This window comes from Sturnira hondurensis, unplaced genomic scaffold (assembly GCF_014824575.4).
Source record: "Sturnira hondurensis isolate 20B ecotype Veracruz unplaced genomic scaffold, ASM1482457v3 Scaffold0004136, whole genome shotgun sequence".
Lineage (NCBI taxonomy): Eukaryota > Metazoa > Chordata > Mammalia > Chiroptera > Phyllostomidae > Sturnira > Sturnira hondurensis.
This window is the reverse complement of record NW_028076767.1, coordinates 4,946,676-4,973,631: the sequence shown is the minus strand read 5'-3', so window position 1 is coordinate 4,973,631 and position 26,956 is coordinate 4,946,676. Positions and strand designations below refer to the sequence as shown.

At 41.7% G+C, this 26,956-nt stretch overlaps 1 protein-coding gene across 1 annotated transcript in view; it reads left to right on the top strand.

The window, feature by feature from the left end:
* Positions 1-4,620: 4,620 nt before the first annotated feature.
* The window catches only part of KIAA2012 (KIAA2012 ortholog), a 115,044-nt gene continuing 92,708 nt past the window's right edge, over positions 4,621-26,956 (top strand). Inside the window, exons 1-2 of the mRNA XM_037043590.1 lie at positions 4,621-5,070; positions 6,254-6,538. Coding sequence (XP_036899485.1) covers positions 4,987-5,070; positions 6,254-6,538 — 369 coding nt within the window. The 5' untranslated portion in view covers positions 4,621-4,986. The remainder of the gene's footprint in view (positions 5,071-6,253; positions 6,539-26,956) is intronic.

The window sequence follows — 26,956 nt, the reverse complement described above, 5'->3', positions numbered from 1 at the left end:
GTAGTCTTGCTGCTCGTGGATTACAACCCCGGAGGCCTGGTAGCCTGGCCGTGGTGTTGGGAGGGTCGGATGGGCACCTGGGTGTTTTCCCAGGTGAGATGCTCACTGAACTGAGACTCAGAAAGGCCACTTCCTGGGGGCCTGGTTCACCATTTACGGGTAAGTTTATATTTCCATGTCAGGTGAGCTCGGAGGATGACTTTCCCCAGTGAAACTTAGAGCAATTCTTTGGCTGACAGTAGTGTTTCTCCTTCAGGTCCCAGATGCTTTATCACTTTCCTCTCATGCTACCTACTCTCTTCCATGAGCAATGGCGTTTTCAACATGGCAGCGTTTATATTTCACTGCGGCTGGTATGGCGTTCCCCACTTTGTCTCATTCAAAGGCCATTTAGCAGGCAGTTTACTCCTGATCCATTTGACAAATTCATTCAAATCCAAGGGAAGGTTGGCCTGGGTTGCAAGGTCCTGAAATTTGGCCCAGAGGTTTGTGAGATAAACATCTCTCATTCTTCCCATCATTTACACTGTTCTCAGAGTTATCTTTTTAAACCCAGATAGAATCACATCACCCCCCCCCCCCCACCCCGCTTTAAAAACTCTGCCTGAAGAATAAAGTCCAAAGTTCCTTAGCAGAATACATGGGGTCATCATGGCCTTGGCCAACTGGCTTTTCTCCCTGGCTTCATCTGTGGCTTTGGCTACACCAGAGAAGCTGCCCCTTCCCCAGAGATCTCAAACTTTCCTGTCCATGCCTCCTGCAATATCCTCTTCCATCTTCCCTCCTTGCTATACTGTCCATTAAGGCTCACCTCCAGTATCCATCATCTAGGTAGCCTTCTACAGGGCCCACTGCCATCCATCTCCCCTCCACACACACACATGCACACATACACACACACACACACACACACACACAGGCCCTGACCCTTGTCCCAGAGCAACTACTTATCTCCACTTCCCTTATCACAGCTGTCAGGTCATCTTTCAGATACTGGCTCACACACACCTGTCTTCCCACCCAGCTAGGAGCTTCTTCAGGACAGCAACCATCTCTCCATAAAGTAGTCTCTCAGTAGAGTTGAAAGTGCTAAGAAGGGGAAGGGAGAGAGCAACTGTAGCTTAAGACCCTTATAAACTTTGTAGGCTTTTGTCTCACTTGCTTTGAAAAGGTCATTCCACAATAACGCTGACCAATCGGCTTTCAGATTATAAAATGCTAAATTCAGTTTTTTATTCTCCTTGCTATCATTTTTTAGATTATAATTGTGGTTAAATATGCATAACATAAAATTTATCATTTTAATTATTTTAAATGTGCTGGTCATTGACATTAAATACATGTGCAATGTTGTGTAACTATTACCACCATCCATCTCCAGAACTTATTCATCTTCCCAAAATGAAACTTTGTACCCATTAAACTCTAGCTTTCCACTCTCTCCTCCCATATCCCCTGGCAAACATCATTCTGCTTTCTGCTTCTGTGAACTTGACTACTTTAGGTACTTCATATAATTATAATCAAACAATATCTGTCCCTTTGTGACTAGATTATTTAATTTAGCATATGTCTTAAAGATTCACCCATAGAGAGAACCCAGAAATAAATCCAACTCTATACAGTCAATTAATATTCGACAAGGGGGGCAGTAACATAAAATGCGGTAAAGATATCCTCTTCAACAACTGGTATTGGGAGAACTGGACAGCTACATGTAAAAAAATGAAACTCGAGCACCAGCTTACATCATACACCAAAATAAATTCAAGGTGGATAAAAGACTTAAATATAAGCCATGACACCATTAAAGTCCAGAGGAGAACATTGGCAGGAAAATATCAGATATTTCACGCAGCAACATTTTTACTGATATGTCCCCTAGAGCAAGGAATATAAAGGAAAGAATAAACAAATGGGATCTCATCAAAATAAAAAGCTTCTGCACAGCTAAAGAAAACAGCATTAAAATAAAAAGACAACCAACTGGATGGGAAAACATATTTGCCAATGACACCTCAGACAAAGGTTTAATCTCCAAAATATACAAAGAACTCACACGACTTCACTCTAAGAAGACAACTAACCCAATTAAAAAATGGGGAAAGGACTTGAACAGACACTTCTGCAAGGAGGACATACAGAGGATCCAGAGACACATGAAAAGATGCTCAATATCACTAGCTATCAGAGAGATGCAAATTAAAACTACAATGAGATACCACTTTACACCGGTGAGAATGGCTATCATAAACAAAGCAATAAACAACAAATGTTGGAGAGGGTGTGGGGAAAAGGGGACTCTGGTCCACTGTTGGTGGGATTGCAGACTGGTACAACCATTATGGAAAACAGTATGGAATTTTCTCAGAAAACTAAAATTGGACTTGCCTTTTGACCCAGCAATTCCACTGCTAGGATTGTATCCTAAGAACCCTAAAACACCAATCCCAAAGAACCTATGCGCCCCAATGTTCATAGCAGCACAATTTACAATAGCCAAGAGTTGGAAGCAACCTAGGTGCCTATCAGTAAATGAATGGATCAAAAAACTGTGGTACATATACACAATGGAATTTTATGCTGCAGAAAGAAAAAAGGAGCTCCTACCTTTTGCAACATCATGGCTGGAACTGGAAAGCATTATGCTGAGTAAAATAAGCCAGGTGTTGAAGGACAAATACCATATGATCTCACCTTTAACAGGAAGCTAAACAACAAAACAAACAAGCAAACAAAATATAACCAAAGACGCTGAAATAGAGAACAGGCTGACAGTGACCAGGGGGGAGAGGGGAGGGAATTTCAGGGGAAATAGGGGAGGGATTTAGAGGAACATATATATAAAGGATACATGGACAACAACTGAGAAGGGTGGAAACGGGAGGGAGGGGGGCAGTACGGGGGTGGGATGGGATGGGATTAATAGAAAACTGTACTTGAAAAATAATTAAATTTTAAAATTGGGGAAAAAAGATTCACCCATAGGGTGGCATGTGTCCAAATTTCTTTCTTCTTTAAGGCTGAATAATATTCCATTGTGTGTACATGCCACATTTTCTTTATGCATTCATCTGTCAATGGACACTTGAATTGTTTCCACGTTTGGGCTATTGTGAAGAATGCTGCTCTAAACATAGGTGTTCAAATACCTGTTTGAATCCTGGACTTTACTTCTTTTGTGTTCTATACCCAGAGGTGGAACTGCTAGATCATACTGTAATTCTATGTTTAGTTTTTTGAGGAGCTGCCATACTGTTGTTCATAGTGGCTACACCATTTTACATTTCCACCAACAGTACATAGGAGTCCCAGTTTCTCCATATCCTCACCAACACTTGTTATTTTCTGTATTTTTTAAAGATTTTATTTATTTATCTTTAGAGGGGAAGGGAAGGAGAGAGGGAGAGAAATATCAATGTATGGTTGCCTCTCATGCATCCCCTGCTGGGAACTGGCCTGCAACCCAGACATGTGCCCTGACTGAGAATCGAACTGCAATCCTCCAGTTCGCAGGCCCATGCTCAATCCACTGGGCTACACCAGGTAGGGCTATTTTCTGTATTTTTAATTTTGTTCTTTTCCATAATAGCCATCCTAATGAGTGTTGAAATGTTATTTATTGTGGTCTTCACTAATTTCAGTTTTGTGTCTCTATTCACTATCTCCCTTCTCCGAAATAAACTCAACCTAATTTGGAGCATGACCTCTATTTCTTCCTCATGAGATCTGAGCCAGCTCCCTGGGAAAGGCGGGGCTACAGAGGGAGATTGAAAAGGAAACTGGGCCTGTAGCCCAATAGGCTTCTCCCCACAGGTCGTCAGTGGGCACGCCCACAAGATTGCCGTGGAGGTTCCGCAGAACAATGACAGGCCAAAGCAGGCTCATACATCACCAGCAAAGGCATCTTTCTGTTCCCCGATACTCCTAACCCCCCACCCCTGCCCCCTGTCCTCCTCACAGTGTCAGCTCGAGGAGAACCAAGCAGCCCAAGCACTGGAGTGTTTCTCAAAAGGGCTGCTCCTAGCATTCAGGGTAAGACAGCTTCATTATTCAGGATAGTCCCACACACCACAGGACATTCAGCATCCCAGACCCGTGCTTGCTAAACTCCAGCAGTCGCCTCCAACCATCATAATGTGCCCCTACCTCCTTCTCCCAAGTACACCCACTCTGGAGATGAGATTCACCCAGGTGAGAGCCAGGTGTGCAAAGGAATCTAGAGATTCCCAGTACCTCACACTCATGCAGAGCAGCAACCAGCATCAAGGGACTCATGTCCACTGGAGGAAATGCAGATGCCCAGCCAAGGAAAGTGTCACAGGCTGCTTTAGGTGACCTTGATGACTCCTCTGAATCTGTTAATGGTGACTTGACAGTGAAAGGCTCTCATATCAGAAGGAGGAAGATGCTCTAAAAGCAAGATGAGTACTGTTATAACAGGAAAAATATCTCAACATGCCTCCCCCATCAGCGCAATCAGGACTTGAGATCTGATCCCGGTCCCTTCAATGTCCATTTGACCCTCCTTCTCCCCGCGTGTGAACACTGCCCTCAGCAGTCTCCGCCTTGCCTGGGCTGGTTTAAGGGACTTCACTTCCCTGTGCTGCCATAGCAACCAGGAAACAACCTCCACTGCCGTGAGAAGGATGGTGCTTGGGGCGATAACAGAGCAACAAGACCCGGGAACAACAAGGGCCCAGGCGAAGGGGAGAGAGGCTGCCCAGAGAGTAGACAATCCAGGGCTTGAGGAGTTTGGGTTTGCGGTTTATTTTTTCTCCCAACAAAGACACATACTGTCTAAACTGTGTGGCTGGTTGTTACTAAGAAGCTGCTGTATGAGGGGAAAATGTATTTAATAAAAGGCCCAGTGTTTGTGGTCTTCTTGGGCTCCCTGCTGAGCTCAGGAAATCTTGAGGTGTGACCAGTTTTCAGCCTTCAAAACCAAGATGAACTGCCCTTGAGAAGGGTGGTCAGAGGGAAAGCATGTTCGCGCTCTCTGTCCTGAGCCGGGGACATGGGAAGTTGGTCCAGAGCAAACAGAAGTTAGAAGTCTATTTTGAACCAGAGGTGAGTTTTACAGCTGAATAAAGGCGTGTTTGGAGGGGTGGGGGAGGAATGCTCTAGCTTTCCATTTGGAGCTGAGCCATGTGTGTCTGGGTTTGCTTAGTTAGTGAGGTGGTAGGGGTCAGTGATAGATCTTTCCTCCTCGGTAAAATCAAGAAAACAACGGAGCTTGCCTGATACACCAAGGTTGCCATGGGGACCCTTTTCCCTCCCCTTGCACACTGACCTGCAGCCTCCTTCATTTTAGCCTGAAGGAGATGCCAGATTGCCTAGAATTTGGCTGGTTTGGTTCAAGACCAGAATTTCCACCTGGGTTCTAGGCAAGGTGATGGTATTTGGTGTTTAGAAGCTGTGCTCTGTAGTTGAAACGCTGTGTGTTCTAGTCACTTCAATGGTTTCCTTGAACTTTCTGGAACTCAACCCACAAGGCTCATATTTAACATGGGCAAAAAGAAAAATTTACTTTAGAACATTTTAAAGTGGTGGCAAAACTCCCTTGTTGTATTGCAATTTTACTTCATTTAATTCTGCCAAGAATAAAAAATTCATTGAGGGTATTTTGAAAATTTTTGGATCTCACAGAGGTTTCAGTCTTCATGGTAGTTTGGCATGATATTTGACCTTTGCTGTATTAAAAGACATATACAGTTTCAAAGGACCTCTGTGGCCAATGGCATTTACTTACTTACAAGATATGTAACTACTTTATAGTCTCCTAAATAGCCAAATTAGATAAAGTTACATAGCATCTGGAATGTATAGAAATTCTCCCTGTGTACAGCTGGAGTGATGGCTGGAATGGCTTTCTCCTTTTTAAACTGCCAGCTACTCCAGGTCTAATTTCAAAGTTATGTGCTGCCCTTGATAATTCTGACTACTTACGTGTATAGCAGGAAACTTTAACTGGCCTGTAACCTACACTCTACCCTATTTAAGCCTCTAGGCATGAGTGGCTCTCCTGAAAGTTATATGGGGTAAAACAGAACCATGCCCTGGGTTCTACTAATTCCTAGATGCGGAGAACAAAACCAGTTGCTCAGAAGTGTGACTGTGTTTTGTGCACTGTGTAAGCAACTGAGAGAAAACCACTCACTAAAAAAAAAAGTGCAACACCTTGCACAAGCAATATTTGTTATAAAAGTGCTATTCACAGTGAATCGATCAAGGTGGTTTCTTTCCATTGCAGGATTATTTGAATTGGAAGTCTCCAGAAGATTATGTCCTGGTCAGCAAACCGCAGGATAAGGGCAACCCCAGCCAACTGACATGGAGCCTCTTTCTCCCTAAAACTTTCAGCACTAGAAAGGGTGCCCTCATCCTCTACTCAGAAGGTTTAGCCATCTCAGCATGGACACCCAGAAAGAGGAGAAAAGGCCTCTACCACCCCCAAGGCCACAGGAAAAGGCTGGGTCTTAAACTGCTCCCACTTCAGGACCTCAAAGAAGCTATCCTGGTACACAGAAGGAGACAGGTAGGCAGAACACTGTCATAGAGACTGGCCTCTGTGTCTACAAACCCGTTTGTAGCTTTGGGTGTAAGTTCTCAGATCCCAGGAAAAGTAGGGGACTCTCAGCCTACACGTCTTCACCTCGATGATGGGATGGTACTCTCGGCCCTACCTGCCACCCACGACTGTGACGAGGCTTCAGGGAGGTAATGTGAGTGGAAGGGCACTGAAAAGCATAAAGGATTGTATTATCATCATTTTGTGCTTTCCTTTCCATTTGAGCAACACAGAGCCCTTTTCAGCATTCAGACAGAGCCAGGCCAGCGGATGTTTCATTAGAATCCTTGAAATCCTGCCTCATAAGCCACAAGCAGCAGCATCACACCTCTGATGTTCTTGGCTTTGTAGAAATGAGAGAGAGAATATTTCAAATATTTACCTTGAGTCCTCCGGTGTCTGCAGGATAAGTTATGACTTTTTTCCATTTTGTATTTAATATTAAGGGAAAATCCCTGTGCTCATTTTTCTGATTTGTACTTTCTGATGTCTTATGAGAAGGACACATGGCCCCTGCTTTATATAACTGCATGCACTAGCCCATCGACTGAAGCCAAGAGAGAGGCTGGGAAATGTGTTACTTCATGAAATTCTAAGTTACAGATGATGGGTTACTCCTTAGTTTAAAAGTCCCTGCTGGCTTCTCATTCCCCACAGGATAAAACCATTCGTTTCTTACACCAGGCCCTCCACATGCTGACTTTCGCTTCCATTTTTAGCCATATCTGCCACTTTTTCTTACCTCCACCTTGACTGTGGACCTCTCAAGGCTGCACCCGTGGAAGTAGCTCACCATCCCACAAACAGCTCACATATTTCGTGGCTTTACACTTTCATTGTTTTTACAGAGGGAAACTGCTCATCCTTCAAAACACAGCTCAAATGTCACCTCCTTAATGAAGCTTTTTCCCACTTCCTGAGGCAAAGATGTCCCTCCTCTGTCAACATTCCCATACCATCATGCACTTTGATTTATCTCTTTGCCTATCTGTTGCCATCTCCTTGAGTCAGGGACCATGTCTAAATTACTTCCAGAAAGTACTGAGGACCCATAAATGTTTGTGGAATGTAGGCATTGATCTTGCATGATACTTTCCACGTTTCTTAAATAATCTCTCAGTATCGTTATTGGGGTACCTACCCCACCCTAGGCAGAGCTTCCAAAAGGGAAGAGTCCTCTACCCCTTTTCCATCTTTCAATATATAAAGAAACATAATGACCTTGGCCAAACCACCCAATTGCCCTTTCACTTAAAATCATAAAGTCTTTTTTTCTTTTTAAAAATATTTTTGCCCTGACTGGTGTGGCTCAGTGGGCTGAGTGCTGGCCTGCGAACTGAAAGGTCACCTGTTCGAATCCCAGTCAGGGCACATGCCTAGGTTGCAGGCACATCCCCAGTTGGAGACTTGCATGAGAGAAACATCGATGCGCCTCTCTTTCTCCCTCCCTTCCTCTCTCTAAAAATAAATAAAGTCTTTAAACATATTTTTATTTTTAAATTACAGTTGATGTATATACTATTAGTTTCAAGTACATAAGACATTTATAGAACTTAGGAAGTGATCACTCTGACAAATTTAATACTCATCTGACACTATATATAGTTATTATAATAATAAATTCTTCAATGACAGGCAACTAGTTGTTGTTGAATGCTTACTATTGTTTTATAGCTATTATTTTATTTAATCTTTACAGTGACTCCATGAGATGTGGTTTCTCTTGCCCCCTTTTGTTATGAGGGAACTGAGGTTCTCAAACCTTCATTAACTGAGCTCCAAGTTAAGCAACTTGGCCAAGGTGTGAGAGCTAGTAAATGACAAAAGCAGTATTGAAACCTGGTACTGCCTACCTCTTCAGGGAAAACATGCTGCTGCTGCTTCTTCTTCTTCTTCTTCTTCTTCTTCTTTTGTTTTAGAGAGAAAGGAAGGGACACAGAGAGAGAAATTTGTTGTTCCACTTACTTATGCATTCACTGGCTGATTCTTGTATGAGCCCTGACTGGAGATCAAACCCACAACCGTGGTATATTGGGATGACGCTCTAACCCACTGAGCTACCTGACCAGGGCTCCAGGGCAAGCATGCTTTGCACTTTGCCCTGTTGTCTATGGACTTGGAAGGACCTCCAGAAGTCACTGTGCCTGGCCTTGGCCTGTTTGCACTCCCATCCACTCTTCACCCTTACCTTACTCTGCTCTGCAGCACAGTGGGGTTGACCACAGCCTATGTATAATTCTATTAACGTCTGTGTCAACTGGCTTTTTAAACTGAATTTGCCAGCAGAAGACACTGGAAGGAGATTGGAGAGGAGGGAAAGAAACATCAGAATATTTCTCCCCTCCCATTCTGACTATGGTGGTGAGAAGCCCCTGCATCAGCTCTGTGGTCCAGCTCCCAACAGACAGGCCCACTGTAGCTCCAGTTCCTCCAGGTGACCCCACCGGCTCCTCCTTCTGTCCTTTAGTCTAAAGGTGGCGCTGGCTTCCTAGTGTTACTAATCTCAGTGTTACCTCATCATCTTTTTGGATTTTGATCACCTGTGTAACCAGTTCCCCAAATTAAATTCCTTCTGTGTTTAAATAGGTAGAGGGGCTTCTGTTTTCCGGGTTGGACACTGGTATGTAGGTTAACTTGCTACCCAGAGGAGAATTCCTCCCACAACTTTCACACACTTGTTTTTATGGTTTACATATTTGGGGCAACAGGGATCTTAGTACTTTATAAAGGAGATGAGTTTGGGGGATGGGGAGACTGCTTCATTTTTAGTTAGATTGGGCCCAATGAAAAAAAGAGTTCTTGTCTTCCTATTATATTTATCTACTACATTTATAACACATACCTGAATAAAACAGAACACTGTACTTTAACTCCAAATAGGTAGAAGAGAAATGGTATGAAAAATCAGAAAGGAAAGAAAAGGTTAGGAATAGTAACAGAACATGAATTTATAATGAAGACATAATAGATTAAAATAGGAGGAGAAGTTACTCAGAAGGGGCTTGGGATATTTTTTTAAAGAGTGAAAATCTCAGGAGAGGTTCAGAAACTACAGAGCACTATCTGACTATGAAAACTACAGACTGGCAAGAAAGTTTTTAAATCACAACATCCGGCGCTGGGAAGGCTACAGGGAAATGAGCTGTCTAATATTTTAGGAGCACAAATTCACATGACACATTTGGAGGGCATTTTGGCAAAAGCCTGAAAAGTGGCTGGTACTGTTTGATTCATCATTCTACTTTTAGTAATTTGCCTTAGGATATAATCAAAGATGTGCCCAGAGATTTATGCACAAGAATGCTTACCACAGGGCTTTTTGTTACTGTATAAAATAGTGAAGACTTCCGCCAAGATGGAGGCATAGGTGGAAACACTGTGCCTTCTCCCACAACCAAGTTTTAATACAACAAAGGTTTGGAGAACAAAGACACAGCCAAAGGACAGAAAATTGAATTATACGGAAGTCCGACTACATCTAACCGTGCAACCGGGATGGTAAGAGGGGCGGAGCCAGCAGCGGAGCAGGGTCAGGTAGGAAAGATGCCCCAACCTAGGCTCTCAGGTAGCCCAGAACCAGTCAGGGTGCAGGGCAGACTGACCTCTGTCACACATTTGCGCACAGTGAGACGGACCACACAGGCCCCAGAGAGCAAACCCAGTGGTGGAGGGCTGACGGCAGTGGCACACTCGCGTGCAAACGTGTGGCCCCGGTGATAGTGGCAGGTGCACCACCTGTGGCCTCCGTGGTGGGAGGCGGCAGACGGGACGCCATTGCTCCTCTTTGACTCCGCCCCCACATACAGCGTCACAACCCAGCGACTGAATTGCCCCACCCTGGTGAACACCTAGGGCTCCGATCCTGCTACGGAACAGGCATGAACAGCCCAAAAGATTGCACAAGAAGAACTCAAAGTCCCAGAGCCAATAACTCTAAGCGACCAAGAGATTGCCAGCCTCTCAGACGCACAGTTCAAGACACTGTTTATCAGGATGCTCACAGAACTGGTTGATTATAGTCACAAATTAGAGGAACATATGAAGGCTAAACTAATTGAAATGAAGGGAGATGCACAGGAAACCAATAGTAATGGAAAGGAAACTGGGACTCAAATAAATGGAATGGACCAGAAGGAAGAACAAAACATCCAACCAAAAAGGAATGAAGAAATGAGAATTCAAAAAAATGAGGAGAGGCTTAGGAACCTCCAGGACATCTTTAAACGTTCCAACATCTGGATTATAGGGGTACCAGAAGGGGGAAAGAAACAGCCACGAGTGGAAAACTTATTTGAACAAATAATAAAGGAGAACTTCCCTAGTCTGGCAAAGGAAATAGACTTCCAGGAAATCCAGGAAGCTCAGAGAGTCCCAAAGAAGTTGGACCCAAGAAGGAACACACCAAGGCACATCATAATTACATTACCCAAGATTAAAATGAAGAAGAGAATCCTGGAAGCAGCAAGAAATAAGGGGACAGTCACCTACAAAGGAGTTCCCATCAGACTGTCAGCGGATTTCTCAAAAGAGACCTTCCAGGCAAGAAGGGGCTGGAAAGAAGTATTCCAAGTCATGAAATCCAAAGACCTACAGCCAAGATTGCTTTATCCAGCAAAACTTTCATTTAGAATGGAAGGACAGATAAAGTGCTTCTCAGATAAGGTCAAGTTCAAGGAGTTCATCATCACCAAGCCCTTATTATATGAAATGCTAAAGGGACTTATATAAGAAAAAGAAGATGAAAAATATGAACAGTGAAAGGACAGCAAACTCACAGTTATTAACAACCACACCTAAAACAAAAGCAAACCAAGAGGACAGCTAGATCAGGAGTGGAACCATAGAAATGAAGATCACATGGAGGGTTAGCAACAGGGGAGTGGGAGGAGGAGAAGGGGGGAGAAGGTACAGAAAATAGCATAGATGGTAGGTAGAAAATAGATAGGGGGGAGGGCAAGAATAGTGGGGGAAATATAGAATCTAAAGAACTTGAGACATGTGGTTATAAACTAAGGGGGGGAGAATGGTGGGGGAGGGAGTGTGCGGGTGGAGGGGAATGAAGAGGGGGGGAATAGAACAACTGTAATGGTATAATCAATAAAATATATTAAAAAAATAAAGTGACATGGGCTTACAAAAAAAATAAAATAAAAAATAAAATATTGAAGATAATAAATATCCAACCATGGAACATTGATTAAATAAATCATGTTTCAATCAGATAATAGATTTTGGGTCAGGCAATAAAGTCATATATTATTCATAAATAACATGAAAAACTCACACTGTATTTTTAAAAGCAGGTTAAAAATAATATTCATACAATAGAAATACCAATGTTCATTAACATTTTTGAGTATTTACTAGGTTCCTGCCACTCAGTGTTTTTCCTATATAATTCATGCATGCTTCCTACGAATACTGGAGGCACAGAAAGTCTGAGCAATTCACTCAAGATTACACAACAGGTGGATAATTGCACCAGAACTCGAGCCGAGGCAGTATAGAAAAATGTAACAGTAAAGTATAGAAAATTGTAATAGTAATGTAATCCCAAATTTTAAAAATTAGTTATATAAGCAGAAGGGTACACATCAAAATTTAACTATGGTGAGTGGGATTATGTCATGTTTTTATTTATAATATCTTTTTACCAAACCTTATTTTTTAAGTCAGGGAATTAAAAAAAAATCTATGATTTTGAAGGAGGTAGGCAGTGAACGAGAGAGCACGGTTGACCCTGGAGAGCCAGATGGGATCAGGAAGGGAAATGGACTAGAAACTGCTATAAACTGAACTCATCAACAATTACACCATCTGCTCTGTGGGATCAGTATCTCCTTGTCCAAATGGAATAGCTCAAGAGTAAGAAACACCATACCCAAAGTAAATGAGCCAAAATGGGGAAGGAGAAAAAAGGGAGTAATAGTTAATTAATAAAGTAGTACTGCTTATGGAAGAACATAGACTGGCTGAACCATGAACCAGGAAGCCTTCAAAATGTAGGCTTCATTCAGACCTGTGAGAATTGCAGCCATCACAGGGAGGTACAATTAAATTTTTAAAGCATCTGACCTCACCTCCAGTTATATATATGAATCTGATGACATGCATGTAGCAATACACCTGGGTTTATAGCTCAACAAACACCTACTCTTTAACTCACTCATGATCCAACTTCCTAATGAGAAAGATAAAGTCTAAGTCAAAAGACCAGATATCAGAGTTCTGACACTTCTAGATACACAGATAGGTTGCTTGGGTTTTTTTTGTTTGTTTTTTACTTGTTTTTTTTTTAAATAGGAGGACATATTGTGCAAATATTCTCAAAGTTAAAACCATTCTTCTTGAGGCCTTTAATTCTTTGGCTTCCAACAACAAGAACATGAATTAAATAGTGTATTAAAAATAATTTGTTTTAAATGTTCGATTCACAGAACATCTTATGTCTCTATCACAGTGAAGGATAAACAGGATTTAGATTACTATGGCTGATTTCAACCAAGATTATATTGCTTCTGCCATGTCCCTTATAAATGTGGTTACATTTAAGAGTTTCATCAACCTTGTTCCACTGAATATACCCCTACTTGTGTGATACTTTCTCATTCCTGCCCACAATACTCAAGGCACTTCACTCTAGCTGGTGTTTCCAGCTACTGTCCCACCCATAAAAGTACCTGCAGGCTACTATTTTACCGAGTAATATTATGAAATATATGTTTTTTTAAATAAAGTTTAGCTTTCCATCCTAAGCATAATGGCTCATCATGCAAAACAGAGAAAAGTAGAAAGAATAATAAGTTATCCTTTCAGCCAAAAATCAGGAGAACAAAGATGCCTTTGCAAATCCTGTTCAGTAACTTGCTGCTCAATAAATGGTGTTGGGCAAGTTGGACAGACACATGCAGAAAAATTAAATGAGACCACCTTCTTACACTGCACACTAGAATAAATTCAAAATAGCTCAAAGCCTTAAATGTTAGACCCAAAACCATAAAAACTCTAGAAGAAAACATAGGCATCAAAATCTTGGATATTGCTCATAGAAATTTTTTATTGGATATATATCCCCAAGCAAGGGAAATGAAAGAAAAAATAAACAAATGGGACTACAACAAACTAAAAAGTTTTTGCACAGCAAAGGAAATCATCAACAAAATAAAAAGACAACCCACAGAATGGGAGAACATATTCACTGATATATATGATAAGGGGTTAATACCCAAAATTTATAAAGTACTTGCAAAACTCAACACCAAAAACCCACAAACCCACCAAATAACCCATATAAAAATGGACAAAGGATCTGAATAGACATATTCCAAAGAGGACATACAGAAGGCCAAAAAGCATATGAAAAAAATGTTCAACATCACTAATTATCAGAGAAATACAAATTAAAACCACAATGAGATACTATCTCACACCTGTCAGAATGGCTATCTTCAATACATCAACAAACAAGTGCTGGTGAGGATGTGGAGAAAGGGGACCTTTGCACTGTTGATAGGAATGCAAGCTGGTGCAGCCACTGTGGAAAGCAGAGTGGCCAAACATCAAAAAATTGAAAATAGGTCTGCCTTTTGACCTAGCAATCTCACTTCTGGAATCTGTCCGTAGGAACCCAAAACACTAACTCAAAAGAACATAAGCACCTCTATGTTCATTGTAGCATTATTTACAATCACTAAGATATGGAAGCAGCCCAAGTGTCCATCAGTAGATGAGTGGATAAAACAACTTTTATACAATGGAATACTACTCGGCTATAAAAAAGAAGAAAGTTTTACCCTTTGTAACAGTATGGATGGACCTGAAGAAAATTATGCTAAGTGAAATAAGCCAGTGAGAGAAAGACAAATACCATATGATTTCACTCATATGTGGAATCTAATGAACAAACTGAACTAACAAGCAAAGCAGAGACAGATTCATAGATGGAAAGCAGATGACAGCTAGTAGAGGCAGCGAGGTTAAGGGGTGGAGGGAATGAGCAAAAAAGAAAAAGGATTCATGGACATGGACAACAGTGTGGTGATTGCTGGGGGCTGGGAGGTATAAGGAAACTAAATGGTGATGGAAAAACAATACAATAAAGATTACATTCTTTAAAAAAAAATCTTGAGACATGTTTGACAATGTCCCTAAGAAGTGACCAGTGCCCCCCCAATGCCCATCAGCAAAGTATCGAGTAAGCCCCAGAGCAAAGAAGGGGAGAAAGAAGGACTAGACAGCACTGCTGTTGCCCAGAACCCTTCATCTGAGCAACTACGGAGCAGTTGTCCTTGGAGCCTTTAATAAACCTAGAAATACCAAAGATCAAGAAAGACTCATGTGTCAACCATGACAATGAAGCCAAACGTATCGTCAATATAGCTAACACTTACTGAGTGCTTAGGGTATGCCAGGCATTTTAACTCTATAACCTCGATCTACACAAGCCTAAGAGGTGGGTGCTAACATTACCTGCATTTTGTGGAACAAAAAAATAGGTGTTGAAGTTAATTAATTTTCCCAAAATTACACCTCTAATTTGTGAGGCTAGGATTGGAACCCAGACAACTGATTCTAAGCCCCACTCTTAATTGCCCCCTAGAGGGCCTGTTGGAGATCCCTCAGCTCCAGAGCAAAGAAGTGCCTTTCCTGTTTTAATAGCATTTTAAAACCCTTTACAATCTTAGGAGAATAAATCAGATTATCATGGAAGTCAATCTGGGTTATATATAACATGTTCATAATAAGTCGTGTATGTGATGGAGTAGACTCCTACTTTCTAGGTTTTCTGTTATTTTATTATTGTGAAATATAAAATGTACTATTTTAATTATTTTAAGTATATAGCTCAGTGATAGTAAGTACATTTACATTGTTGTACAATTATTACCACCATACACCCCCAGAACTTTTTCATCTTGTAAAGCTAAAATTCTGTAACCATTCAACAATAATTGCTTGTTTTTTCCTCTCCACCAGACACTGGAAACCATTATGCTGCTTTTTGCCTCTATGAATTTGACTGCTCTAAGTAGCTCTTCTGAGTGGAGTCATATAGTAGTTATCCTTTTAGTGTTTTGTGTCTTGCTTATTACACTTAGCATAATGTCTTCAAGGTTCATTCATGTTGTAACATGTATCAACATTTCCTTTCTTTTTAAAGCTGAACAATAGGACATTGTATGTATATGCAATGTTTCGTTTATCCATTCATCAGTGGATGCACACTGAGATTGCTTCCACGTTTTGGCCATTGTGACTAATGCTGCTGTCATCACAGGTTACAGATTTGCTCATGTCTCTGCTTTCAATGCTTTTGAGTACATACCTAGAAGCACAGTTGTTGGATCATATGGCACTTCTATTTTTCATTTCTCTGAGGAGCCACTAGACTGTTTTCCAAGGTGGCTGCACCAATGCACAATCCCATCAGTGCGTACAGGTTCCCTTCCCCCACATCCTTACCAACACTTGTTTTTTGTTGTTGATTTTAATAGTGCGAATTAAAACCATACTGAGATACCACTTCACACCCATCAATAGAAGCCAGGGCTACTATTGATAACTACTATTCCCTAATGATAAGTAACATGAAGCATCTTTTCAGGGGCTTATTTGCCATTTATATATATACATATATATCTTCTTTGGAGAACTGACTATTCAACTCCTTTGCTCACCTTTTAAATCAGATTGTTTGTTTTTGAGTTGCAGGAGTCCTTTATATATTCTGGATATTAATCCATTATCAGATATATGATTTATAAATAGTTCTCCCATTCTGTAGATTGCCTTTTCACTCTATTGATAGTGTTCTTTGATAAACAAAAGTTTTACATTTTTATGAAGTCCAGTTAATCTATTTTTTCTTTTATTGCCTGTTCTTTTGGTGTCATATTCATGAAATCATTGCCAAATCCAATGTCATAAAGCTTTTCCTCTATGTTTTCTTCTAGGAGTTTTATAGTGTAGCTTGAATCCATTTTGAGTTAATTTTTTATATAGTAGCAAGGTAGGGGTCCAGCTTCATCTTTTTGTACACAGGGTATATTCTTTTATCACACTCATTTGATCAAGAAACTGAGGCACAGGTTAGTCAAGTAATTACCCCAAAGTCAAATAGTTAGTAAGTGATGGAGCCAGATTTTAAACCCAGGCAGACTGAATTCTTAAAGGAACTGGAGCTTAATTTGTGCTGTTTGCAATTATAATTGTTGCACCTTTGCTTTTGTGGCAGATGGCTGGTCAAATCTTTAATGTAAGAGTCAGGAATCAAGCCCTTTTACATTAAGACTATGGGAAAATTCAGATCACTTCATAATCCTCTTCTTAATGGCCTCTTATCCAGGAACACAAGGCCACCAAACACATATCAGAAAGATAGTATCATTCACACAGAATCTGCAGAGAAAAGGACTGGCTGAGAGTGGTGGTGTTTATGCCCGACTGATTAAAGTCAGGCTGGGGTTGCAGAATGCTTTCCAGGCCCAGCTACAAGTGGCCACACATCTCTCCCCTCCTACCCTGCCCCCATTCTACTCCTATTGTATCACCTGGCAGCTCCAAGGCTGTCTCCAGTCACACCTACACAGGCGCAACAACCGTGATTAGCTGTCCTCCTTTCTAAGCCTTGGCCTTTGGTGGAGCACACTGACTCCAGCAAGCCCGACTGAGGGTCAGGAGACACCAACTGCACTCCTCCTGAGGGTGGGCAGCTTGAGGCACTCTGGTCAGTAGGCAAGTACAGACATTTTTGGGATTTCCATTCAACTGAACTAACATCTTGAGTCATTATTAACTAGTCAAGCCTAGAACAAAGCCTGGCACATGGCAGATGCTCAACCAATGGTTGAATGAACGTATTAGCTGGCAGAGTGTGGCAGGGGAGGCCATAACCTGCACTCAGCAGGAGTGGACAGTGCGGTCAAGGAGGCAGACTTGTGCCCCCGTACTACTTGATACAAGGTGACCTATGAGAGGAGATAGACTATAGTTTTTTAATATGCTGTCAAAATATAAAGAAGGTAGAGACTGATTGCTTCTTACTAGGAAAATCTACAGTGGTGTCTTGGAGGAGGCAAGAGTCTTGTGGAAAAAATAAGTGGAGAAAGACCTTCTATGCGTAGGTGAGTGAAGGCCTAGAGGGCAAAGCAAGCAAAGAAAGTCAGGGTAATTAGATAGTTGTAGCTCTTAGGTGGAACTGTACCAGGGGAAGTGGGTGTGGTCAAATTGTGAAAGAACTCCCAGACCAGTACTGGGATTTCTGGAGCTCTCTCTTCACTCCTCTGTCCACTCCTACACACAAAGACTGACCACCCTGTGGGGTAAGAGGGTGTCAGAGCCTTTCTGGGCTTCCTGGGGACTCTGGCACCCTGCCACCCTATATCTGCTGGGTGGGAGCACAGCCTGTGCCAGGTCCTTCCATCCTCTGGAAATGCTTGCCTGCCAGCACTAGGGTAAGGTGGACATAACAGCAAGCTTGGAAGTAGGGACTGGTGCAGGGACTCCTTTTTACCCTTCTGCATTCAGAGGTACCAGGAAGGTGGCCAGCAGGAGCAAGCCCCTCATTCAAGGAAGCATTCTTGGCTGAGTATGGATAAAAGGCCACTCCGCACATACTAATTATTCATTTTGAGAAAAAAACAGAGTGGCAGGTGATTGGCAAAGCCAAGGCAGGCCTGAGCAGTCTGAAACCATCTGCAGCCAGCCTCCTGCTGTTGTTTATTTCCCCGTTCCAGAAACTCCCTTCCCAGCACCCTTCGGTCTCTTTTTATGTTTTAGAGTAACTTTTGGGTGGGTGGTTAGTTGTCAAAGATAATGTTGGGGAAGTAATGGGAAAGTATGTATGAGAAGATAGTGAATGCAATAGAATAATTTAACATACTTTCAACTTATAAAGCTCCTCTAATTATATTACTGAAATGTTTTATTTCATACCAAAAAAGAAGAAAACTATCTGTAATCTTATGCCTAATACCCTGATACCATTGTTATTAAAATTTTAATGTATTATCTTCCAATATTTCTGCTATGTTTATATACCTATAAAATAAACTTTTGTGAGGTTGTAGTTGTACTATACATTCAATCTTCTATCTTGCTTTTTTCCCACTTAACATATTATTCTACACATTGGAAATGAGTGAATAGATTTAACACTGACTGGTCTTCGTGGTCGCCTTGGGCAGGCCTTGGACTTCTCTCAGTGTTCAGTCATCCAGTGAGATGTAAAATTTATCAACCAGTTTCACAGGTGTACTTTGGGAAACTACTAAGAGGAACCAGAAAATTAGAAAAAACTTCAATAAATTGTGGTAGGCAGAATAATGCCCCCCAGCCAAGATGTCTATGCCCTAATCCCTAGAACCTATGTATATACTAGGTTAAATGGCACAGGGAAATTAAGGTTGTTAATCAGATAGTCTTAAAACAGGGAGACTATCCTGGATTATCTGGGAAAACCCAGTATAATCACACAGATTTTCATGAATAGAAGGACTCAAAACAGAGAGCCAGAGAAATGGCAGAATGAGTACTCAGCTCAAAGCTGATGACTTGGAAGATGGAGGAAGGGGTCACAAGCCAAGGAATGTACGCAGCCTCCCAAAACTGGAAAAAAGCAGAGGAACAGATTCTTCCCTAGAGCCTCCAGAAAGAACACAGTCCTGCCAATACCCTCATTTTAGCCCAGAGAGACCCATTTCAAACTCTGACCTCCAGAACTATAAGATAACAAATTTGTATTGTTTAAAGTCACTAATCAGGTGGCCATGTTATTGCAGCAATAGGAAACAAACATAGAGGTCAAAATTAGCTTTCAAAATCAAAGCAAAAAAAAATACCCCAAATTCCAGGATAAAGAATTCTCTAGCTGTTTTGGGCAGTTCTCTACACCACTGATCAAGCCAGCCAGTAAAGCTCCAGAACCATGCCAGTGCTTCAGAAATGCCCATTAATGAGAAAACAAAGGGCTCTTGTCCAGATCAAACAGTGCATCGTGCCATCTGAATGGGGGCTGCTGCATCTTACAGGAGGCTTGGTTTTGCTGCATTCACAGAAAAGTCATTTGAAGCAATGTTTTACAGGAAAGAAACTAAGTGCCAGTTCAAAAAAGACCTTGAATCTAACGGCACCATAATTCCAGGCTTAATACTGTGCTTGGCACATAAAAGGTGTTCAACAAATAGTCATTGCATGACCAAAGAAAAAATGGAGTGAGTGAGAGAACTAAGTCACTTTGCTTCTATGGCCCTCCCTACAATTCTTTCTTTCTCGTTCTCTGGAAAAAGCCTCAAAATGTATGTGGGGCTGAATTTTTCAGGCTCTTTTTGCACTTGAAGTACCTGCCAATAAACTGTCCCGACATCAAGGACCATTCAATGCTCTGTGTTTGGATTCCAAGGATTCATTTAATTTACAAATCCCTGGAGTGTAAAGCCAATTGAATAATCCATGCCTTCATGTGTTATTCACTTTATTTATGAAGCATTAGTCTGATTCATGAATCATCAATCTATCTTATTCATCCCCCTTTTCTCCCGTGCTTGGCATAGAGTTTGGTGCATTGTAGGTCTTTGAGGAATGAACGAATGGATGGGTGGGCGAATGAATGAATGTTCTCTTTCTCAGCAGAAGTATTCTCCCTCACCTTATGGACTTGGCTTCCCAGCCCTCTCTTTATCTGGAGGGTCTCTCTGGTTGTCCTGAATCTCAGCTACAGCTGTGGGCTGCTCTTCTGTGGCATTTCCATGTCCTAACACATCAAAATGGAAGCAAACCACAGCTTCGCTCAGCAGAACAATGATCCAAACCTCCTCTCTTCCATCAAGCAGGTTTTACATTTTCATCAAATTTTTCTTTCTTTTTTTTTTAACCATAAATCTTCCTTGGTAAAATCTGGCAGGATATGGCAAGGAAACTCAGGCCAGTGACTTACTAATCTAACCTGAGAATAATAATTATCTGGTTGGTGGGACAGCATTGACCAGAAAGTGGCATGAGAGAACTTTCTGGGCTGATGAAAATGTTCTCTATTTTGTTTTGTGTGGTGGTTACAAAGGTATATACAATTGTCAGATTTTATTAAGCTGGACATTTAAGCTTTGTGCATGTTATTGTATATAAATCATGCCTTAATTTTTTAAAAATATTAGAAGGATTCTGAGATCACAATCAGTTACTAGTCAAGAATGCCATTATTATCTAAGAAAAAGAAGAAGATCAAAAATACGAACAGTAAAATGACAAAACACTCACAACTATCAACAACTGAACCTAAAAAACAAAAACAAACTAAGCAAACAACTAGAAAAGGAACAGATTAGCAAATATAGAGATCACATGAAGGGTTATCAGCAGGGAGGGGGAGGGGAAGAAAGGGGGAAACGTACAGGGAATAAGAAGCATAAATGGTAGGTACAAAGTAGACAGGGAGAGGTTAAGAATAGTATGGGGAATGGAGAAGCCAAAGAATTGATATGTACGGCTCATGGACATGAACTAAGGTGAGGGAACGCTGGTGGGAGGGGAGGGTACAGAGTGGAAGGGAATAAAGGGGAGAAAAGCATGGGACAACTGTAATAGCATAACTGATAAAACATATTTTTTAAAAAAGAATGCCATAATTAATTGGTGATGTTGGCCCTGGACAAGGGGAATGGGAAGGGATGTCAGCACAAGTATAACATATTTGCTATTCTTGTGCTTAACTGATCATCCTTAGAGAGTTTCTGCATCACTTAAGTGGTTATAATATTAACTTATCCACCTTAAAGGATCATGATGAGGTGAAAGTTCCTTGTATAATACAAACCCCTAGCCCAGCATAAGATGTTACTATTCACATTTGCTCCCCATGATGTCTTGCACAGTGGGACTGAATTTGGCAGGTGGGTTCCCAGAAAATTCTCCCTGGCTGAAATGAAAGTCAGCAGAGCCAGATATTTTTAAAATGCCAGGCTCCCCATGAACATGGACATAGTTTTTGTGTCCCATTATTCATTTTACAAACATTAAATGATGATGCTGATTTGTCAAGCTGGCTTTCCCACTGCTGCCCAGGGCCACTAAAATGATTTCCACAGACTGAACTAAGCAATATGTTGTCTTCTGAGGCTGTTTATCCTTTTCTGATGCTCTATCTCGAGGTGGAGTCTGGTATTTCTCATTTTTCCTTCTCCTTCCAACTGAAAATCTGCAGGGGCCTTTTAGAGCTGTTCTCTGAGGGATCGTGGTTTCTGTCTATTGGCTGAGGTTTCTGTTTTTGGTACCTTCCAGCACCTTTCAGGAGTCTCCTGGATTACTGATGAGGATTGTGCTAACCAGCCTAAATCAATGGGAGGCTCAGGGCTCATCGGCCATGCTGTTTCCTGGCTGGTGTCCTCACAGAGGGAGCAGGACAGAGCCTGGCAACTCTACTTGTACTTCTGAGGCCAACCAGAGAGCCAAGCCCTCTGAGGTTTCTTGACATGGCCCTCTGACACCATGATAGGCTCCAATGTGCAGGTCAGTGGGAAAGTGAGAGGAGGTGCGCCTTGAGCTGCCCTGCCTCACATTCTGGTGTGGGAGAGTGTTTTCCATCAAGGCTTAAACACCAGAATTTCAGGTCCAATTTTGTGTTAAAACAAAGGTACTCAAGCTCAGTAGTGTGCAAGCCACTCTGATACCTTTCACTCTTTATTCTTATTTCCAGAGGAACATAAATGCGGGGAGGAAGGAAAGTCCTGCCTTCACTCTAGCTCCTCTCAGCAGCTTTACCCTCCACATCCCCACTAGAACTTTCTTCCCAACCTTCCCCACTCCGAGACTTCAGATACCTCAGTTCAATCCCTATGTTTTACAAGGTACAGAAAAGGAGGCCCAGGGGGCAAAGTAATTTGTCCAAGGCTATATAGTCAAAAGCAGAGCTAGGACCAGAAACCAGATCTTCCCCACACCTCTGGCTCAACATTCCTTAGTTTCCCTTCTGAGTGATCTCAGATCCTCCAGAAAGGGGAAATGTTAGGCCTCCTCCTCTTAAAGATGGCGGCTGTCCAGCACAATGCACTTAGCAGTAAAACGGACACTCTTCTGCTAAATAGAGACCCCAAAAGCACTCTGTGAGTAAAGGTCTAAAAATGAAAACAGGAAATGGTTGGGGATTAGGGAGAGTTGTTTGATTTAGTGCATACACACACACACTCACACTCATACACGCAGAGAGATAAACTTGCAATAGTTGTACATATTTCTACTAAAAAGTATTCATTGTTTATCTGAAATTCAGTTTTAACTGGACATTCCATATTTTATTTGGCAAACCTATTAGGATGAGAGGGGTGAGCAGTAGGATTTGCCAGTGCCCACTTGGCTGTTTGCCATTTCTTCAGCACCAACAAACAGACAGGACTGAAGGAAAACTGACTTTCTTCTTGCTTGGTAGGTTTACCTTAGGAAAGAAGAGAAAATTCTCTCCCCAATAAATGATGACTTCAAAAAAATGAAAGATGTGGACTTGAATGGCAATTGGTTTTACTTTCATGGCAGGCCCACAGTTCCTGGAAGTTCCATTTATTTAACACTAGTTAGAAAGAGCCTCTTAACCAAAGGTGTGTTTAGCATTGGGTGGGCAGAGGGCAGAGCAGGCGACCGCTCCGCAGCCTAGGCCCAACATCTTCAATGACAAGAAGCCTTCTTCACATCAAAAAATGCCTCAGACTCTACCTCTGTGGAAGTCATATGGCTACAAGGGGCAGTTTAAGAAAAGATCCATCCTTGGGACCCTTGCCATAGTTTCTCACCAAAGCACCTCTCAAGGATGAAACCCTCACCCTGGAAGACAATAGCTATACTGTGGTATGAGACCACTGGGCCAATGGCCTGCCTGTGCCTAGCCTTCCCTCACATCTCAGAGCTCGCCACCTTGGTGGTGTTAACCTGTCCTCCGGTCCCATCTTTTCACCCCTATGATAAATCCTCCCCACCCTTCAGGCCCACATCTTCTACAAAGGCTTCTCTGACAACTTCAATCAATACTGAAGCTCATTTTCTGACCTTACATCACACTGACAGTTGAGGCCACACAGTTGAGCACAAGAGAGCTTAGTCTCCAACAAACTGCCAGTGCCTTAAAAATGGCCTATGGCTGGTTCTTCTGTGTCTACTCAACTGCCTAGAAAAGATGTAGGCCCATTGGTAAGCCCTCAATAAATGCTTGGTATTTATTGGATTGAGGATCAAGAAGCATCCAGAAGCAAGCAGGATACATCTAAGAGAAACCTTTGGATTCTTCTCCTGAAGCAGGAGGAGCCTTTTCCCCAGCCCCAAAGAAGCACAATGTTTCTCCCACCAGAGAGACCCAGTTCTTGGAAAGAATTCTTGAGAAGAATCTCACATGTGGCACAGGACCAGAAGCTCCCAACACACTGAGTAAAGGACCCTTTATGGGTTCCATCTGATTTTTTTTAATCCCTCATTTCTAATTGTCTTCCTTAATGGGCAATGTTCAAAGCCAAGACTGGTGTTACCTGTAAGACCTTGACATGGGTGACCATTATTTCTACCAATAGCTCCTGACCTACTCTTCAGGATACACCAAAGATTTCATGTTGCTCCAAGAAAGTCACTTTAATGTACCAAAGAACCAGAGGCTACGACAGGATCTCTCAGGTGTACCCCCCAAATACCATCTCCTGCCTGTCTTCCTTCCATTTTTGATTCAACAAAAAATGCCTTTTGAATAAGGTACATGTCGATTTTATGACTGGGTCTCAAATATCTGGATTTTTAACGCCTTAAAATGGAGTTTCCCAAAATAAGGTCTAGGGACTCTGGGTTTCACTTTCCTCATCTGTAAAATAAGGGCGTTAGTCTAGACCAGCACCGTCCTACAGCACTTTCTTCAGTGGTGGCATGTTCTGTATGTGTTGTCCAGTGTAGAAGTCATTGACTGCATGTGGCTGCTGAGCACCTGAAATGTAGGTAGTGCAACTGAGAGGCTGAGTTTTTAAATTTTATTTACTTTTACTTAATATCCAAATAGCCACACATAGTGAATGGCTACTAGATTGGACAGTGCAGGTCTACATTCTAGATTTTAGGTGATTTATTGGGTCTGTTCCACTCCAACGTTCTTTAAGCTGGTGCTTTAGTGGTGATGTCATAAGAAAAAACATAGACTTTGGAGTCAGAAATCTTGATTGCACTGGCTATTCTCTCTCTTACTAGATGTGTATCTTGCTTGAGCAAGTCACTTAACCTCTTTGAGCTTCTGTTTGCTTATCTCTGTAATGAACATAATAAGATCTACCTCATTACTGCACAGAAAATTGTTGTGAGCCATCTGTAAGCTGTTTAGTACTATGAAGATTTTACTTGTCAATATTATTCTTGAAAACTAGAAGCATTAAAAGAGCCAGAAGTTGCCTTTGCTAAATTAGGAGATGGGAAAAGATAACAGGGCAGCAGAAATAGACAAAGAATGGGCCTTGCCTGGTACCAGAGTTTTTGAGAAAAGAGAAGGAAAGAACAAAAAAGTTAATTTTTTAAAAATTAACATAAAGTTAATTAACATAAAACTAACATAAAGTTAATTTTTCTGAAATTAAAAAGCAAATTTCTGGAAACAATGGCAGTTCCCAACCAAGCCCTGTCCTTGGAAAAGGATCTGGTCTGGATAAGTAGAGGATCCAGTCTATCAGATGAGTGGAGAGCCTGGTACCATTAAATATTCCTGCAGTATACCTCCCTTGAGTCTTGACTACTGCACCAGGGAATTTGGTCATAATCTAATACCAATGTAATTCATCTGCAGGAAATATGCTGGTCAGTCCATTGTATTTCTCTTTGTAAACTAATACCCTATTCTATGCATCAGTCTCCATGCACTTTGTTAAGATGGGTCAACATCCCTGAGACCAGTTGATTCGGGGGCACTGAAGGGATCGAGTTTTGGGGCTACCCATGCCATGGGAGTGGTAAACTCACCCAGGAAATGCTACTGTGTCTGGACCCTCTGCTTTTCCCCAGACGGCACCCCACCTCGTCATTGCCTTAATTCTTCTTTCTATAAAAATCCTACTGTCTTCAGTTAATATTCTTAGACTTTTATGCCTTGGAATCTAAAACAACTGGACAGTGAACGGAAATATTTCCATTTTGGGGGTGGATCACCACTGTGCACCTAAGAGATCAAGTGACTGCCCTAATTGATGTTCCATATTCCAAGGAGCTATCACAATCAGGCAGAAAACAAAAAGGAAACATAACATAAACAAGTGGACATGTGGCCATTAGCACCAGATTCCAAGACACGTGACCTCTCTGGGCCTCAGTTTTCCTCATTTATAAAATGGAGATGACCATTTTTACCTTTACCTCACAAGATTAGTTATGAGAGTTAAAGGGGATAATGTAGTATCTGGCATATAGTAAGTGCTCAAGAAATGTTAGTTCTAGACCTCCCTAGGTTGTATTTTTTAAAGCATAATTACTAATTGAATGCAATGCCCAATTTCCCACAATCACACAACCAATGTCAACTTTTTAAGAAATAAGAACAGTTCCAAGTCTACAACCTGAATTTCAAACTAATGATTTTATTGGTTTTAACATCCTCTCCTCTTGGCCTTCCTCTCTTTGCCAGACTCTCTATTTGGAAAAGTAGCAAACTTCCTGCCGGCAAATCCCAGATCCCCCAGCAGTGTGATGTCGGCCAAGTCGCCTACACTCCCTGCATCCTTAGTTTGCTCATCTACACAATGGGAGTAACAGTAGCTGCCTTCTACCATCTCTGGATTGTTGTGAAAAATCACAGGAGAGGATGGAAATTTTTTTAAAAAGCAAGCTTTCTAAGAGTTCTAAATTGCTACCACAGTCCACATTATTTGGGTAATCTGAATCCATATTTGACATATAGAGAGACCAAGTTTTGTGGTCTCCTTTCACCAACTGAAACTTCCAATCCTTTGCTTGCAAATCCATTTTTGTTCAGCATAAACAAATGAGCCAGAGCTGATGCTTACTGAGAAGAATCTTGGTTGAGCTACACAATCAGAATCACCTGGGATACAGCCAAAGGGAAGAATGCCTCTCTATATTCCTGGACCCATAACACCGGCTCCTGCAACTCAGTCTGCTATGAGAGTGTAACCATTTGGCCAAAGTTTTGCTTCCTCTACCCTCAGAATTCGGTTCCCAGTGAATCTGACCAGGAAAGATGAACTTGAAGTCTGGCTTAACCCCAAAGGATCGCTGTGAAACACACAAGGTCTTGCAGGCCATACCCTGTAAGGCAGGGGTGTCAAACTAATTTTCCCCGGGCGGGGGGGGGCACATCAGCCTTGCAATGACTTCCAAAGGGCGGGATGTAATTTTAGGACTGTATAAATGTAACTACTCCTTAACAGTTAA